The sequence below is a fragment of the Entelurus aequoreus genome, linkage group LG17, assembly GCF_033978785.1.
Source record: "Entelurus aequoreus isolate RoL-2023_Sb linkage group LG17, RoL_Eaeq_v1.1, whole genome shotgun sequence".
Lineage (NCBI taxonomy): Eukaryota > Metazoa > Chordata > Actinopteri > Syngnathiformes > Syngnathidae > Entelurus > Entelurus aequoreus.
The window spans coordinates 36802568-36819027 of NC_084747.1; the positions used below are offsets into that span (position 1 = coordinate 36802568).

General features: G+C 37.8%; 2 protein-coding genes across 5 annotated transcripts in view; one reads left to right on the forward strand and one right to left on the reverse strand.

Annotated features, from left to right (window-relative positions):
• gpat2 (glycerol-3-phosphate acyltransferase 2, mitochondrial) overlaps positions 1-16460 on the reverse strand; it is a 360723-nt gene that overhangs the window by 135920 nt on the left and 208343 nt on the right. The window lies entirely within an intron of this gene.
• LOC133631802 (craniofacial development protein 2-like) lies at positions 2280-13595 on the forward strand. The gene is made up of 3 exons (XM_062023962.1): positions 2280-3106; positions 3196-3526; positions 13497-13595. Exons 1-3 carry the CDS (start codon positions 2280-2282, stop codon positions 13593-13595), a joined length of 1257 nt encoding a protein of 418 aa, XP_061879946.1.

Here is a 16460-nt window from a genome sequence, read left to right on the forward strand (position 1 = left end):
ATAAGAGTATTTGGCGAGTGTCGTTTTGTCCTACTACAAAACACAAAACCAGTGAATTTGGCACGTTGTGTAAATCGTAAATAAAAAACAGAATACAATGATTTACAAATCCTTTTCAACTTATATTCAATTGAATAGACTGCAAAGACAAGATATTTAATGTTCAAACTGAGAAACTTAATTTTTTTTTTCAAATAATCGTTAACTTAGAAAAACACATTGAAAAAAAGTTGGCACAGGGACATTTTACATGGCCTTTCCATTTAACAACACTCCGTAAACGTTTGGGAACTGAGGAGACCAATTTTTGAAGCTTTTCAGGTGGAATTCTTTCTCATTCTTGCTTGATGTACAGCTTAAGTTGTTCAACAGTCCAGGGTCTCCGTTGTGGTATTTTCCGCTTCATAATACGCCACACATTTTAAATGGTGGACAGGTCTGGACTACAGGCAGGCCAGTCTAGTACCCGCACTCGTACTATGAAGCCACGCAGTTGTAACACGTGCAGAATGTGGCTTGGCATTGTCTTGCTGAAATAAGCACGGGTGTCCATGAAAAAGACGTAGCTTGGATGGCAACATATGTTGCTCCAAAACCTGTATGTACCTTTCAGCATTACTGGTGCCTTCACAGATGTGTAAGGCTATGTCTACACTAGGCCGGATAACCCTTTAAACAAATAATTATTTAGGCTAAGCCCCTTTTCGCTCTCCCTGTGCTGGTACCTTGCCGTGGTGGAGAGTCTTGCGTGTCTCAATGACCCTTGAAAGCTATACCGGCGGGGGATCACATAGGGATGATACTCGAAACCGGTTTTCCCGGTTGTTTGATAAGAAAAGAACCGAGTCCTCGGACTCAAATCCCTTTTTGAGAACCGGTACCCGTTATCGAGACCACTATAGTAAAGGAAAAGAGTTTATTCTTTATTCCAATCCCGTCCCGACCAGAAATGCTCCGTGGGACATCACAATAAATGACGTCACGTAGCTCAGTCATTAGGCGCAGATAGGGAAAGCAGGAAAACAATGGACTGGAAAAAGCGCTCCAAGGTCTAATAAAGTTCAAAACAAAAGCTATAATCCATCGAATAACTTTACTGAGAGATTTTAGCAGGGTAAAACACATGACGAACACTTTTACGACCAACCGGAAACATAGCAACGCACCTCCTTTACGGCAGCTGTCGCAACGTTCTTAAAACAACCGCAGCACATACATATATATACAACATATCTCCCTTTTTTAACTTTTGTTTTTCTTTCCTTGTAAACAAAACAAAATCACACTGTAGATGTGCTGTCTGTCTAATTATAAATAATGCAGACGAGGCGTGTTGGCTGAGTTCTTGACCTTTACTTTCACAGCGTGGCAACATGCAACACTTTTCGGGGCTACCGCGCATGCTCGTAACTCCCGTTGCATGCTGGGTAGTGTAGTTGTTATATTCTCTAGCTCATAACATTTTTCCCCCATAAAGAAATAATGTTAACTCAATAAAGTGTATTTCTTTTTTTAGCTTTAACTTTTCATTTATTAGCATTGTAACCACATTTGCAAAGAACTTTTCTCTTCATAGAATGTTCTTTCAATAAAGAAATAAAGTGCAAAAATGTCAAAGCATCATAACAAACAGTTATGTCAAATAGCAGCAGAAGTGCACTTTTTGGACAGCTGTATTATTTTCAGTTTTGTGCCCAAGGGACTGATTTTATTTAACACTATATTATTATTTATACACCTATAGTGATCACAGAGACAGGTTGTTTTTGTGTTACTGTATATATTTGTTTCTCTGAAAAATCCCACTTAATATACTTTGGGTAACAACAGTCAATATTTATTTATTTTATTTTATTTTTTTAGGTGGGTAACAGTCAATATTTATTTATTTATTAGATTTTATTTTTTTATTATATAATAAAAGTGAGCTTTTGTTAAACCAAATATTGTATGTTTTTTTTCCATATACAACAACCTATCTGGACTCGATAAGAGAATCGATAAGGAATCGGTTCGATAAGAGGATTCGATAATAGGCTCGAACTCGATAATTCCTTATCAAACATCATCCCTAGGATCACACCCCTGGCAGGTTTAACCATGGGCAGGTTTCGGGGATAGAGGCCAGACAAAAGTCAACACCCGGTCCTCCAGGTTGGGGGTTGGGCGTGAGGTTAACAACCCCACCCCGTAAAAAAGCATCATGTACAGAAACAACGAGAAGGAGTCATTCCGGTACAATGCGGTGGAGAAGAGAAGGCGCATCCATGGATGTATCTATGACGGGGCCGGGTGAAATCCAGCAGGAAGCCCGACCCCTGACGACCCCGATCTTCGAAACCAAAACCAACACCAGAGTAGGTACCTGGAACGTGCGCACACTGTTCCAGGGTGGGCGCATGGACCAGGTGCTGAAGACTATGAGGGACTATCGCCTGGACATCTTAGGCTTTAGTGAAATGAGGATGACTGGGCAGGGGTGCCTCGTGATTGATGGAGCAACTGTTCTTTTCTCTGGGAAGCAAGACCACCATACCCATGGAGTCGGGGTCATCCTTTCCAACTGTGAGGTGCAAGCGCTAGTGGGATGGAAACCGGTGAATGAGCGCATCATCACAGCAAGGCTCTATACTAGACATGCCAAAGTCACCATCGTGCAAGTCTATGCCCCAACCGAGGCTCCCTCAGAAGAGGACAAGGATGCCTTCTACAGCCAGCACCAAGCCGTGCTTGATGAGATTCCCAGCTACGACATCAAGATGCTGATTGGAGACCTAAATGCGAAAGTGGATGGCGACAGAAGGGGCCTTAATGCCACAGTGGGACCACACGGGTCTGCAAGCTCTACCAATGACAACGGGGAGAGACTGTTGATGCTAGCCAGCACAAACGGCCTCAGCATTGGCAACACATTTTTCATGCACAAACAGATCCATAAGATGACATGGGTTTCACCTGGAGGCGGAACCCGAAATGAGCTGGACAACATATGCATAAACACAAGATGGCGTTCGTCACTGCTAGACGTTCGTGCACACAGGGGTGCAGATGTAGGCTCAGATCACTTTCTTGTGGTGGGTAAAATCAGGCTGTTCAGGGGGTTATAGTGACGCTGCCAAAGAAGGGAAACCTCGCAGACTGCAACAACTGGCGGGGCATCACACTGCTGTCGATCCCAGGCAAGGTTTTATGTAGTGTGCTGCTCCAACGCCTAAAAGACGAGGTAGATAACATCTTAAGGGAGGAGCAAGCCGGCTTCCGAAAGGGAAGGTCCTGCGCGGAACAGATCTTCACTCTTCGCAACATCATAGAACAGTGCCAAGAACTCCAGACACCCCTCATCATCAATTACATCGATTTCAAGAAAGCCTTCGACAGCATCCACCGGGAATCACTGTGGCAGATCCTCCAGCTATACGGTATACCCTCAAAGTACGTCAACATCTTCAGAGCCCTGTACCACAACTCCACCTGTCGAGTGAAAACCACCAACAGGACAACCGACGACTTTGACATTGTGACCGGGGTAAGACAGGGTTGCATCTTGTCTCCCTTACTGTTCATCATTGTCATAGATTTTGTCATGAGGAAGTCTGTCGTCGGAGCAAACCTCGGCATTAAGTGGGGAGGGGGAAGACTGGCATATCTGGACTTTGCGGACGACTTGGCTCTGCTTAGCCATTCCTACGCTGAACTCCAAAAATTGACCAACAATCTGCATGAGCAAGGGGAAAAAGTCGGCCTACGTATAAGCCAAGAGAAGACCAAGGCCATGACCGTCGCACAAGACCAAAACGTTCCACTGCTCACCGTAGGCGAACAAGGCATAGAGTACGTTGAAAACTTCACGTATCTTGGAAGCAACATCTCAAACACTGGAGACGCAGAAAAGGATGTACAGACCAGAATCGGAAAAGCTGCAGGAGTCTTCCAACGCCTCCGGAACATCTGGTCATCAAAATCTATCAGTACGTCCACAAAGCTGCGCCTCTATATGTCAGTGGTCATCCCTACAGTGACATATGCCTGTGAGACGTGGATGAAGACATCAAGCATTACTAACAAGCTGGATGTCTTCCACCGACCGTGCCTCAGATACATCTTGAGGATCTCATAGAGAGACCACATCACCAATGAAGAGGTGATGAGAAGGGTAGGGGTAGCACCATTGTCTGACATAGTTTCTGACATGAGAAGGAGAATGGCTGGACACGTACTCTGACTGCCAAAAGAGAGACCGGCAAGTGTGGCAATGGACTGGGTGCCAGAAGGAGGAAAGAGGAAAGAGGAAGAGAGGCCAAAGAAGACGTGGAGACAAACAGCCAAGGAAGACCTGAGAGAGATGGGAGTCAGCTGGCATGGAGCAAAAGGGTCGCCAGTGACCGGAACAAATGGAGGGGACTCGTCGCCCAATGTTCCAACAGGAATGGGAGGAACTAAGTCTAAGTAAGTAAGCCCCTTTTCAGCCACACTAAACCAGCGTTTAAGGTTCCCCTCCTCGAACAAATTTTATATACAGTATACATATATATATACATATATATATATATATATATATATATATATATATATATATATATATCCAAAAGGTGCCATCCATCTTGTGTGTATGTGCATATATATGTATACTGTGTATGTGTGTGTATATATATATATATCAGTGGCGTGCAGTCACTAGAGGCAGGGGAGGCGGGGCCTCACTTGCCATCATGGAAAGAAAAAAAATGTAAAAAAAAAAAAAAAAAAATTAAATTGTTATATGTATCCAGTGATTATAGTAAAGTTATTTTCCATTTAACTTAACCAGTTTTAGATTATTTTTATTTTTATTTTCACATTTGCCGTTCAAATACTGAGAAGAGACGGTGCGGTGATCAGCAGCCAGTTGAGGCACGTCACTGATTTGTGCCTCAACATGGAATGTGCACAATGACTCGGCTAACTGCTGAGCTGCTGTGCAGTGAGACTGTATTGCTATATGAATTATATTATACATTTCCATAGTTTAGTTAGCTGAGGTATATAATGTACAGTGTATTTTGTCAACAACTGTATGTGTGTAACGTATTTTTTTCAGCTGAGCATTCATAAAACTGCTGCCAAAGACGTACTGTCTGAGGCTCGCAGTAATCCGGCCTCCTGGTGGTAGAGGGCGGTAGTGATCCCAGAGATCATTCCTTGTCGCAGAAGAAAAAAAAAAAAGAAAAAAGTTAGCAATAATAAGTGCAGCGTTTTTTTTATTTCCTCTCGCCTGAACTTTTATTAAAAACATGGAGGATTACATACCGGTATGTAAAATAAAACAGTTTTCTAAACTGGACTTTCAATCGAAGCAGGAGGTAATAATTAGAGGTAGACCAACGCCGGAGCTAAAAGGTTTGCTTTTGACTTCGGGACTGAAGACTCGTTCTTTTCAAACGGCGTGGTACACACGCAAAGGCTGGATGTCCAGCAAGAAAGGTAAGACCATAATAATGTTTTTTTTATTAAATGTGCTTTTTTGTGTGCTAGTTTGTATGTGTAAAGTACGGAGCCCCTAAAGGGACATGGGAATTTTTTTTTTTTTAGACATGTATCTCGTGGCCACGAGAAACTTTCTCGTGGCCACGAGAAAGTTTCTCGTGGCCACGAGAAACTTTCTCGTGCGCACGAGAAACTTTCTCGTGGCCACGAGAAAGTTTCTCGTGGCCACGAGAAAGCATTGGATGCGTGCTGATGGTTTAGTGTGTGTTAAAATGGCAGTTTAGGAGTTAATATGGCTGTATTTCCAGATAAGACTTTCCCCCATGTGTGTTGTGGCAAAATGTGAATGCTTGATTAGTAGGTGTGAGACAAACACTTTATCTTCCTGGTTATTGTAACGCTACGTGTTTGACATTATTTAAGACGTTATCATGCCCGGGAAAGGACAGTTTTCCTCTTCTGTGGCTGTGGGGAGTGGGCGTGGCTTGCGGACATGCAGCGAAGCGGAGTGTGTCAGTTAGTCCGATGTTGATGTGATCAAACTTCTTTCTTGCTTGGAAGATACACACACAATTGTAACTGTTATTTCTTCCTGCAAATAATAAATATGTACAACGTGTTTGGATGTATTCATTTATGTAAAATTGTCATTAAATGTAATATTGCCTGACAAAAAGTGATACGACGTACGTAATATTTTGATATTTACACATCGCATATTTACACACGCGCATCTGACTAGAATACCCTTATGTGCATTACATATATCAACATCAACTACCTACTGTACTGTTTACTTGTTGAAATACCCTTTTCAGAACAAATATCTACCCACATAATTTATATGTGTATATATAATATATATATATATATGTGTATGTATGTATATGCATATATATATATATATATATATATATATATATATATATATATATATATATATATATATATATATATATATATATATATATATATATGTATATATACATATTATGTATAAGCATGTATATATATACTCTACCGTTTAAAAGTTTGGGGTCACATTGAAATGTCCTTATTTTTGAAGGAAAAGCACTGTACTTTTCAATGAAGATAACTTTCAACTAGTCTTAACTTTAAAGAAATACACTCTATACATTGCTAATGTGGTAAATGACTATTCTAGCTGCAAATGTCTGGTTTTTGGTGCAATATCTACATAGGTGTATAGAGGCCCATTTCCAGCAACTATCACTCCAGTGTTCTAATGGTACAATGTGTTTGCTCATTGGCTCAGAAGGCTAATTGATGATTAGAAAACCCTTGTGCAATCATGTTCACACATCTGAAAACAGTTTAGCTCGTTACAGAAGCTACAAAACTGACCTTCCTTTGAGCAGATTGAGTTTCTGGAGCATCACATTTGTGGGGTCAATTAAACGCTCAAAATGGCCAGAAAAAGAGAACTTTCATCTGAAACTCGACAGTCTATTCTTGTTCTTAGAAATGAAGGCTATTCTACAAAATTGTTTGGGTGACCCCAAACTTTTGAACGGTAGTGTGTATATATATATTATATTACTGTAACTTGTTCTTAAAAATAGTAGTTATTTTGTTTGTCAAATTTAGTGTTTGTGTGTATATATGTATACTGTATATATTTATGTGTGTTTCTTCCTATACAGTATACATGTATATGTGTGTGTGTGCGTGTATATACTGTATATATATATATATATATATATATATATATATATATATATATATATATATATATATATATGCATATACATACATACACATATATATATATATATTATATATACACATATAAATTATGTGGGTAGATATTTGTTCTAAAAAGGGTATTTCAACAAGTAAACAGTACAGTAGGTAGTTGATGTTGATATATGTAATGCACATAAGGGTATTCTAGTCAGATGCGCGTGTGTAAATATGCGATGTGTAAATATCAAAATATTACGTACGTCGTATCACTTTTTGTCAGGCAATATTACATTTAATGACAATTTTACATAAATGAATACATCCAAACACGTTGTACATATTTATTATTTGCAGGAAGAAATAACAGTTACAATTGTGTGTGTATCTTCCAAGCAAGAAAGAAGTTTGATCACATCAACATCGGACTAACTGACACACTCCGCTTCGCTGCATGTCCGCAAGCCACGCCCACTCCCCACAGCCACAGAAGAGGAAAACTGTCCTTTCCCGGGCATGATAAAGTCTTAAATAATGTCAAACACGTAGCGTTACAATAACCAGGAAGATAAAGTGTTTGTCTCACACCTACTAATCAAGCATTCACATTTTGCCACAACACACATGGGGGAAAGTCCTATCTGGAAATACAGCCATATTAACTCCTAAACTGCCATTTTAACACACACTAAACCATCAGCACGCATCCAATGCTTTCTCGTGGCCACGAGAAAGTTTCTCGTGGCCACGAGAAACTTTTTATAAAAAAAAAAAAAAAAAAAAAAAAAAGTTTTTTTTTTTTTTTTTTAATAAAAAGTTTCTCGTGGCCACGAGAAAGTTTCTCGTGGCCACGAGATACTTTCTCGTGGCCACGAGATACATGTCTAAAAAAAAAAAAATTCCCATGTCCCTTTAGGGGCTCCGTAGTAAAGAATGCTGGTATGAGCTTTTAAACATAACCCGTTAACTGCTGCCAATCACATGGTGAATAAGATACTATTTAGGGTTCATATGTTTGTAAATCTGACTGTGATGATGCAGTGCCTCACCAGACATTAACCTATATATATATATATATATATATATATATATATATATATATATATATATATATATATATATATACACACACACACACACACACACACGCACATACACAGTATACATATATATGCAGATACACACATACATATATGTATATACATATATATATTTACATGTATATAATAAGTTTGAAAAACGTTGGTCATTGCTTTATTTTGAAAAACAAAACAAAAAAACGTGCATACAAATTGCCTGTGAGAAGTGCGACAGCTGGTTGCGCACTGAAACGAAATTGACATCCAGCAAAAGTGAGGAGAAAAGGTTGAAGAGAAAGGTATTTTAAGCTAATTAATGCGTTTCTTGTTTAAGCCAGTGTAAACAACATGACATGACTTTTGACATTACTACCGACAATAATTCTGCCATAACTTCTGTGTGCGTCTTCGAACCTCCGTTTGGACATCACCGTGTGGAGTGTGCATTTGTCCCCGTGAGTGTGTTGTTTTCTCTGGACACTCCAGTTTCTTTCCACATTCCAAAAATATGCCTATTAGCTTCATTGGAGATTGCAAATTGTCCATAGATATGAATGTTAGTGTGAATGATTGTTTATCTGTGCCCTGCGATTGGCCATGCAAATTTGATTTAGCTTGTCTATGAGCTAGTCCATTGTACGTTAGCAGTGTTTCCCACACATTCATTTATGTGTTGCGGCCCGCCACGAAAGAATTACGTCCGCCACAAATAACAATTTAAAAAAAAAAAAATTTGTCCTGTCCAGCTTCTCAGGCAAATCATATAGTTGATGTAGATGCCCATATCGGCTGTTCAGATTTACTTTACAAAAGAGAAGTGTAGGATACTTCTCTTGTTGCCTTATTTGTATTTGACTTTATTAAATGTTTTTTATATTATCATTTGGTGCAGCCGGGCCGGAGCAGGAGGGGATAGAAAGAGAGAAAAAAGAAGACAGAGGGGGAAATTGTGGGGACAAAAGGGGGATAAGACAGAGAGACAAAAACAACAACAGCAAACACAACAACAACAATAGAGCAACATCAGCATTTACGACATGTACAAATATGATGGTAAAAGTAATAGCAAATAAGCAGTTAGCGAAAATAAAAAACAATACAGAAATGACAATGAGCATTATTACACTACAAATGGAGAAATACAAATACCAATAGAAATAGCGCTATTGATAATGAACGATACCAATACTTTACCTTTATTATCAACAATACAGTTGTTCAAATGCAACAATACATATACCTGTACGTAATGATAACTTGAGATACGAAAGAATGCAGAAAAATGGAGGGGAAGAAAGAGAAGCAACCTACATTAACCTTGTAGATTGTTATAGTAAAATAGGTTAAGCTTTCTCAGTGTGCCATGTGTTACCCAGTTTACCCTAGGGCAACAACGTTAATATATGTTTGATGAAACGTGATTATGTGCATGAGTGTATGTATGCATATGTACTTGTATATGTACAGAATGTGTATATGTGTTTGTACAGTGAGTGTATATGTACAGTATGTGTATATGTATGTTTGTACAGTGAATGTAAATGTACAGTATGTTTGTATGATGAACGTGCGTGTGGATGTACAAACTTTGAGTATGTACTATGCACTAATTAAAGGGGCAGAGCTTTAAGAGACATTTTAGCTTTTATATTTTATAAGAACCACAATTAATAAATATATTTCAGTGAATAACTTATTGTTGAAATCTGTATATCAATATGTACATAAAGTGTTGTAATTATATTGTAAAATGGATGGATGGATGGACGTTTAAAACAAAACTGTTATTATTAATTAGTAAGTATACATTTTTTGACCCTTTTTAGAGAAAATCATATCATTGTAGTAAATTATGCAAATTACTCGATGATGTCATGGTGACCACGCCCATAGCCACGCCCCCACCGCCACAGGTATCTTGGCAGTTTATGGGAAACACTGCGTTAGCATTAAGCAAGTGGTATTACAGCTCAACCTTCCTCCTGCATGATTGCATTGATTTTTTTAGTTTATTCCAAATCATATTATTAATCTAACGTGATTCCTACATGTATGTGCACTTCATGTCTACATATATTACTTTCTTTAGTGTGGTTAGTTTTATAGTGACTTCATTTTGAAGAATATCAACAAAACACCTTGTAATTTTTTTTCCAAATCTAACTCAAAAGACTGTTTACATATTTGGCAAACTAAATTGCAACATTAAAGTATAGCCTGAATTGAAACGGCATTGAACAAAGAGAGCACAGTCTAGTCAAATTCCTTTTGTTAAAGTTGATTGTGATTGTGATGATTATATATATATATATATATATATATATATATATATATATATATATATATATATATATATATATATATATATATATATATATATATATATATATATATATATATATATATATATATATATATATATATGTTAGGTCAGGAAAAACACAGAGGCTACTACAAGCCTGTTTCGCAGGTTTCCCTGCTCTTCAGGGGATTTTATTGAAGTGTCTGTGGTTGTTACAAATTTATAGGGTACATTACATGGGGGTGTGGCCATTGTTACACAGTAGTGCCTTGCTTCTGTGCCAGCATGATGAGACCAGTTCATTGCGTTTGTTTAAAATGCTGGGGTGGTATATAATAAACATTTTTCATTGCAGGCACAGATTACATCTTTTAGCTGCACTGTTGTATGGTGAGCTAAATGCGACAATTCGCCATGTAATGGCGTGATCAATTTTATTGTCTTTAAGAGTCCATATGTACTTGCTCAGCTCTGTAGAGTTCTTCAGTTGGGGCCTACGGAATGATGCTGTGTAATTGTTATAACAGGTTTTAAAGGTGTTTTCTGTGAGTCCAATGTATGTCTCTGTGTTTGAGTTGTCCTTGCGGGTGACACAGGCTTGGTAAACAACTGATGTTTTAAGCAGTTTCCGTTGAGTGGGCAGGCTTGTAGGGATGAAATAGCCTCTGTGTTTTTTCCTGACCTAACGTATTTTCTGAGCACTGTATAACGGATAAACCACTCGACTATATATATATATATATATGTATGCATATATATATATACATACATACACGCATAGAATAGAATAGAAAGTACTTTATTGATCCCTGGGGGAAATTCAGCACCACAGTTCGCTCACAATAAACAATACACGCACGCACGCACGCACGCACGCACGCACGCACGCACGCACGCACCACACGCACACGCACACGCACACGCACACACACATACATACTGAGTATACATATATTTATCTTTATATACTGTACATCGGTCTATATGTTCTGTTAAAATATATACATACATACATACATACACTGTATATGTATACAGTATATGCTATATCTACATATATGTATCTTTGTATATGAATATACAGTACATGTATTCTTATGTATATGAATATGCACACGCACAATCTAGTATATACAGTATATCATATATACAGTATATATATATTATATATTTGGTAGTACTTTTACCTTTGAAGTTGTTTAATTCTTTACTATAGTTTCCTTCAACTTTTTAAATCAGTTTTATAACCAAATCACACTATACAAAGCAATCCATCCTCTTTCCACTCGGCTGAAGTCTCTAGACTTAAAACACCTTCTTGCCCACTTGTCTTTTTTTTTCTTTTTTTTTATTCATTCATATCATTTTTTTTTCTTTATCTCCCCTTTTTCTGCCTGACATTTCTCTTTCTCATCCACAATAGTTATCCTCTAGGAGCCAATCTGACTGTGATTGATCCACTAATCTTCTCGGCTTTCACTGTGCCAAAATAACACAGGATGGCATTAACACCACCAATAAAACTAATGATAGTAATAAAGAACTATTGGTGCTATTGGTATAAATAAAGGAAGACATTTATCTGGCATGAATCTTGATTGGCTTCCTCCCTTGCAATACTATGTCCTGTCCGTGGCGATATCGCAGATGATCAGGCAAAGTTGTCTGCAGTAAGACTCCAAATCAAATTAGTCTGCATCATAGCAGCTCACTGGCTGGCATCAGCAAGAACCCCAGGATCTCTGTGCTGTCTGCAAAAAGCTGACATTGAAGAAAACAGCGAGCGGTGTGTTATTGAAATGCGGTCCGATCTTTTTGAGTCAGCTCATTCTACTGCATGTGTCTAAATCAATAGAGTTAAGGGCATGATCTCATAATCTTTGCTACCAACTTGATTGATACATTAATCCATTTGCTATTGACATAAACAACATAGGCCTTGGACATATAAATGCACACTGTAGACATGTCGGAATGTTAAATGAGAAGTGCCGCCACACACGTGGTAGGGAATTAACGGTACATGTATTTGTATGAATAGAACTTAAAAAATACCTCTCTTTATGAAAATGTAAAAAAAGAGATAAAGGCATCATGTAATAAAAAAGCTGATAAGCTAATACTATTGGATGAACAAAAACACAAATATTTGTCTTTTAAATACATAGATAAGTTAATGTAGAGCATTTTTATTAGATATTACAAATTACATGATGGCGTTGCGTCTAACCCCAACACTGTTTTACCAAACATTATGAATAATAATGATTAATAATCGTGATTTCAATATTGGTAACACATAATCTTAATTATTATTTTGCCCATAATCGTGCAGTCCTATGTGGAAGACTAGACCTCATATATGAACACTATTTTTATCTATATTTACAAAAAGTGCAGTAACGTCTTTTGTCAAAAGAGTACCATCTTGCGAAATGTTCACATTTATTTTAATTTATTTATAGTATTATTTTATTTCTGCCATTTTACTTTGTTTATTATGCTTCTGTTGCTTTCATATGCACATTCAACTTTATACTTGAGGTACATACCTGTATGTACATTTTCAATGTGTTGTTTGTGGGTTTTTTTTTTTTTTTTTTTTAACTAAAAAAAACTTGGTTAAACAATTTCAGTATAAGTAGTTTTTGAAAATTTGGAGCACATTTAAAATTACTGTGATAATAGTAATAACCATGATAATGTTGGTCATAATAACCGTGATAAGAAATTTTCATACCGTGACATCCCTAGTTTTCACTCAATCTCACATAAATCCATCATCTTTCGGTCGCCCCCTGGTGGTTGGCTGACTGTTGGTTGTGAAATTGCAGGATTTGATACGCAGTGGAGCCTGCTTTTAAAATGCTAATATCGCAGACAATCCATCTCATTTAATCGTAGCTTCTAAAATCTTGTTTGTGATTAAATTGTTATTAAATGCGCAGCCCCAAATGAAGGGCTCAGGATCAAGATGGCATATACCACCAAAGATAGTTGACAACAACCAGGCCAAGATCCTGTGGGACTTTCAGATCCAGGTCTGACAAAATGATGAAGGCCAACCAGCCTGACATAGTAGTGGTCGGTAAACATAAGACAACGATGGTGATAGCTGTAGCAATCCCGAGCGATGGCAGCATCCGGAAAAAGGAACACGAAAAGCTCTAGCAATACCAAGAACTGAAGTAAAAACAAGAAAACATATGTAGTGTGAAGGCAACGGTGGTGCCAGTAGTGATTGGGTCACTGGGGGTAATAACTCCCAAGCTGGGTTAACAGTGACAGTGGGGTAAAATTTTAATCCCAGTTAAGGTTCCCTATTAGGTACCAAGAACAATGTCTGACATCTCTGTCCAGAAAAGTGCAATACTGGGAACAGCTATGATCCTCTGCAGGTCCCTCAAACTCCCAGGCCTCTAGTAGAGGATCCAAACCTGAAAGAGTTACTAATGTGCGCAATCCCATCCGAAATACGTTATGGCATATGCCAACAGCCAAAAGAAGACCCTGATATACATACTATTAATAATTTAATGTATTAATAACTGATTTATAATCAAATCATAATCACAATTGAATCGTTAGTCCAGCCCAACCTTTGACTAGCGGGAGTCATGGCTACCAATTATGCCAAGGAAAAGCCAGAGCTCTGTTCTTGATCTACTTAACTGAATGTTAGCAGAGTGCACATAGACTAGGGCTGTAAAATGCTCTAATACGTTAATTACAATGCACAGCATTTCCTGGGGCTGAGACTTAAATGGGTAATATGAACTGCCTTCATAACAGGAAATGTAAATGTAGTTGTAAGGGGACCAGTCCTTTGATTAGACTGGTAAATAATTCATAGTCTTAAATGACATACTCGTCAAAAATATTTTCAACATGACTATTTTATTTGAAACCACCTGCCTGTCTCTACTAACATGTTGGGTTATGCCAAGAACAACATCTGACATCTCTGCCAAGAAAAGTGCAATACTGGGAACAGCTACGATCCTCTGCAGAACCCTCAAACTCCCAGGCCTCTGGTAGAGGATCCGAGCCTGAAAGAGTTACTACTGTGCGCAATCACATCTAACCAAATATGGACTCAGCCAACTGCAGAATGTAAATACTGTAATCTAGATTGAGTCAATTCACAAAGCAGAATGGAAGTTAAATCCAACAGTAATAATTATATTACAATTAGGGATGTAACTGTATTATTGATAACAGCGGTAAAACTTTAGAATTAAAATGATCGAAAATTATTTGATAACTGAACTTTATAAACTTACACGCTGACTTGGCGCCAAATCGCTAGTTTGAATACTAACATGAAAAGAATAGATTTTAACGTCTTTCCCCATTAACAAACGACATACCCTAATCTAAATTTATATAAACACATTGTTGTCTAATCAACTAGAACATTTCCATTGTGCACATTGAACCTATAAGGTGCGCTCTCTTAGTACAAAGTGATCGTTTCTATACTCGGAGGAAAAGGAGGGATGGAGTTCATAAAGTTGTGTTCAAGCAACACTGAACAGAGTAGAACGCCACAATGCCCGCCAAAAAAAATAAAAATATATTTTGTTATGCACTTTTGTGTTCTACAGTACAAACCAATATTCAAAACAAAACCTCAGCCACAGAGAAAATACAAAGTGTGTCTATTTATTTTAGGTACCGTAATTTCCGGACTATAAGCCGCTACTTGTTCCCCTCGTTCTGGTCCCTGCGGCTTATACAAGGGTGCGGCTTATTTACGGCCTGTTCTTCTCCGACACCGACAAAGAGTATTTCGGTGGTTTTAGTACGCAGGAGGAAGACGATGACACAATGATTAAAGACTGACTTTTCATATACTGGTAGGCTGGTTATTTTGATAACGTACATGCAAGCACTTTGTATTACTTTGCACCGTTGTATTATTTGTACTCTGCACGAATGCTGTTCGCCATGTCAAAGATGTGAAAGTTTGATTGAATGATTGAATGATTTATAGTTAATAAATGGGACGCTTTGCGTTCCCAAACAGTCATCTCTGTCCCGACAATCCCCTCCGTGGTAGCAGGAACCCCTATATACTACGCTAATTACACATCAAAACCCTGCGGCTTATAGTCGGGTGCGGCTTATATATGGAGCAATCTGTATTTTCCCCTACATTTAGCTGGTGCGGCTTATAGTCAGGTGCGGCTTATAGTCCGGAAATTACGGTATTTAAAAAAATTACTTGGTCAAAATATTTGCAGAATGTAAGTACATGATAATAATCATAATTGTTACAATTTTGGTCGCAATAACAATGACATGCCATTAGGGCTGGGCGATATGGCCTTTTTTTAATATCTCGATATGTTTAGGCCATGTCACGATACACGATATATATCTCGATATTTTGCCTTAGCCTTGATGCAATCACAGCAGTATGATGATTCTATGTGTCTACATTAAAACTTTATTGTTCATACTGAATTAATATATGCTCATTTTAAACTTTCATGCAGAGAGGGAAATCACAACTAAGTTAATTTACCAAAACTGTATTTATTAAACCGTTATTAAGCAGTGGCACAAACATTCATGTCATTTCAAAACAGAAAGTGCAAGATTGTCAGAGACATTTTAAAACAAGCTATGAGTGCACTATTGTGCATGATGTCACTAAGATGACATATCAAAACAACACTAAATTAAAGTGCACTTTTTGTACAGAACGCCACTACAATAGTTTAAAACAAATAAAGTGCACTTTTGTGCATGATGTCACACAAGATATTTCATTAACTGTCAAATAAAAATGAGCTGCATAATAGGAAATCAAATAGTGTATGTCCTTTACTATGTGGTAGGTTCCTGCGGACGTTATCTCCTTCTATTGTTGACTATTTGTTTCATACAGCGTTGATGTGGAAAAG

Coding starts and splice junctions, on each gene's coding strand:
- LOC133631802 (XM_062023962.1), top strand. CDS start 2,280: ATGACGGGGCCGGGTGAAATCCAGCAGGAAGCCCGACCCCTGACGACC. Junction 3,107..3,195: donor AGGCTGTTCAGGGGGTTATA/GTGACGCTGCCA, acceptor GGTTTTATGTAG/TGTGCTGCTCCAACGCCTAA. Junction 3,527..13,496: donor ACTTTGACATTGTGACCGGG/GTAAGACAGGGT, acceptor TTAAATGCGCAG/CCCCAAATGAAGGGCTCAGG.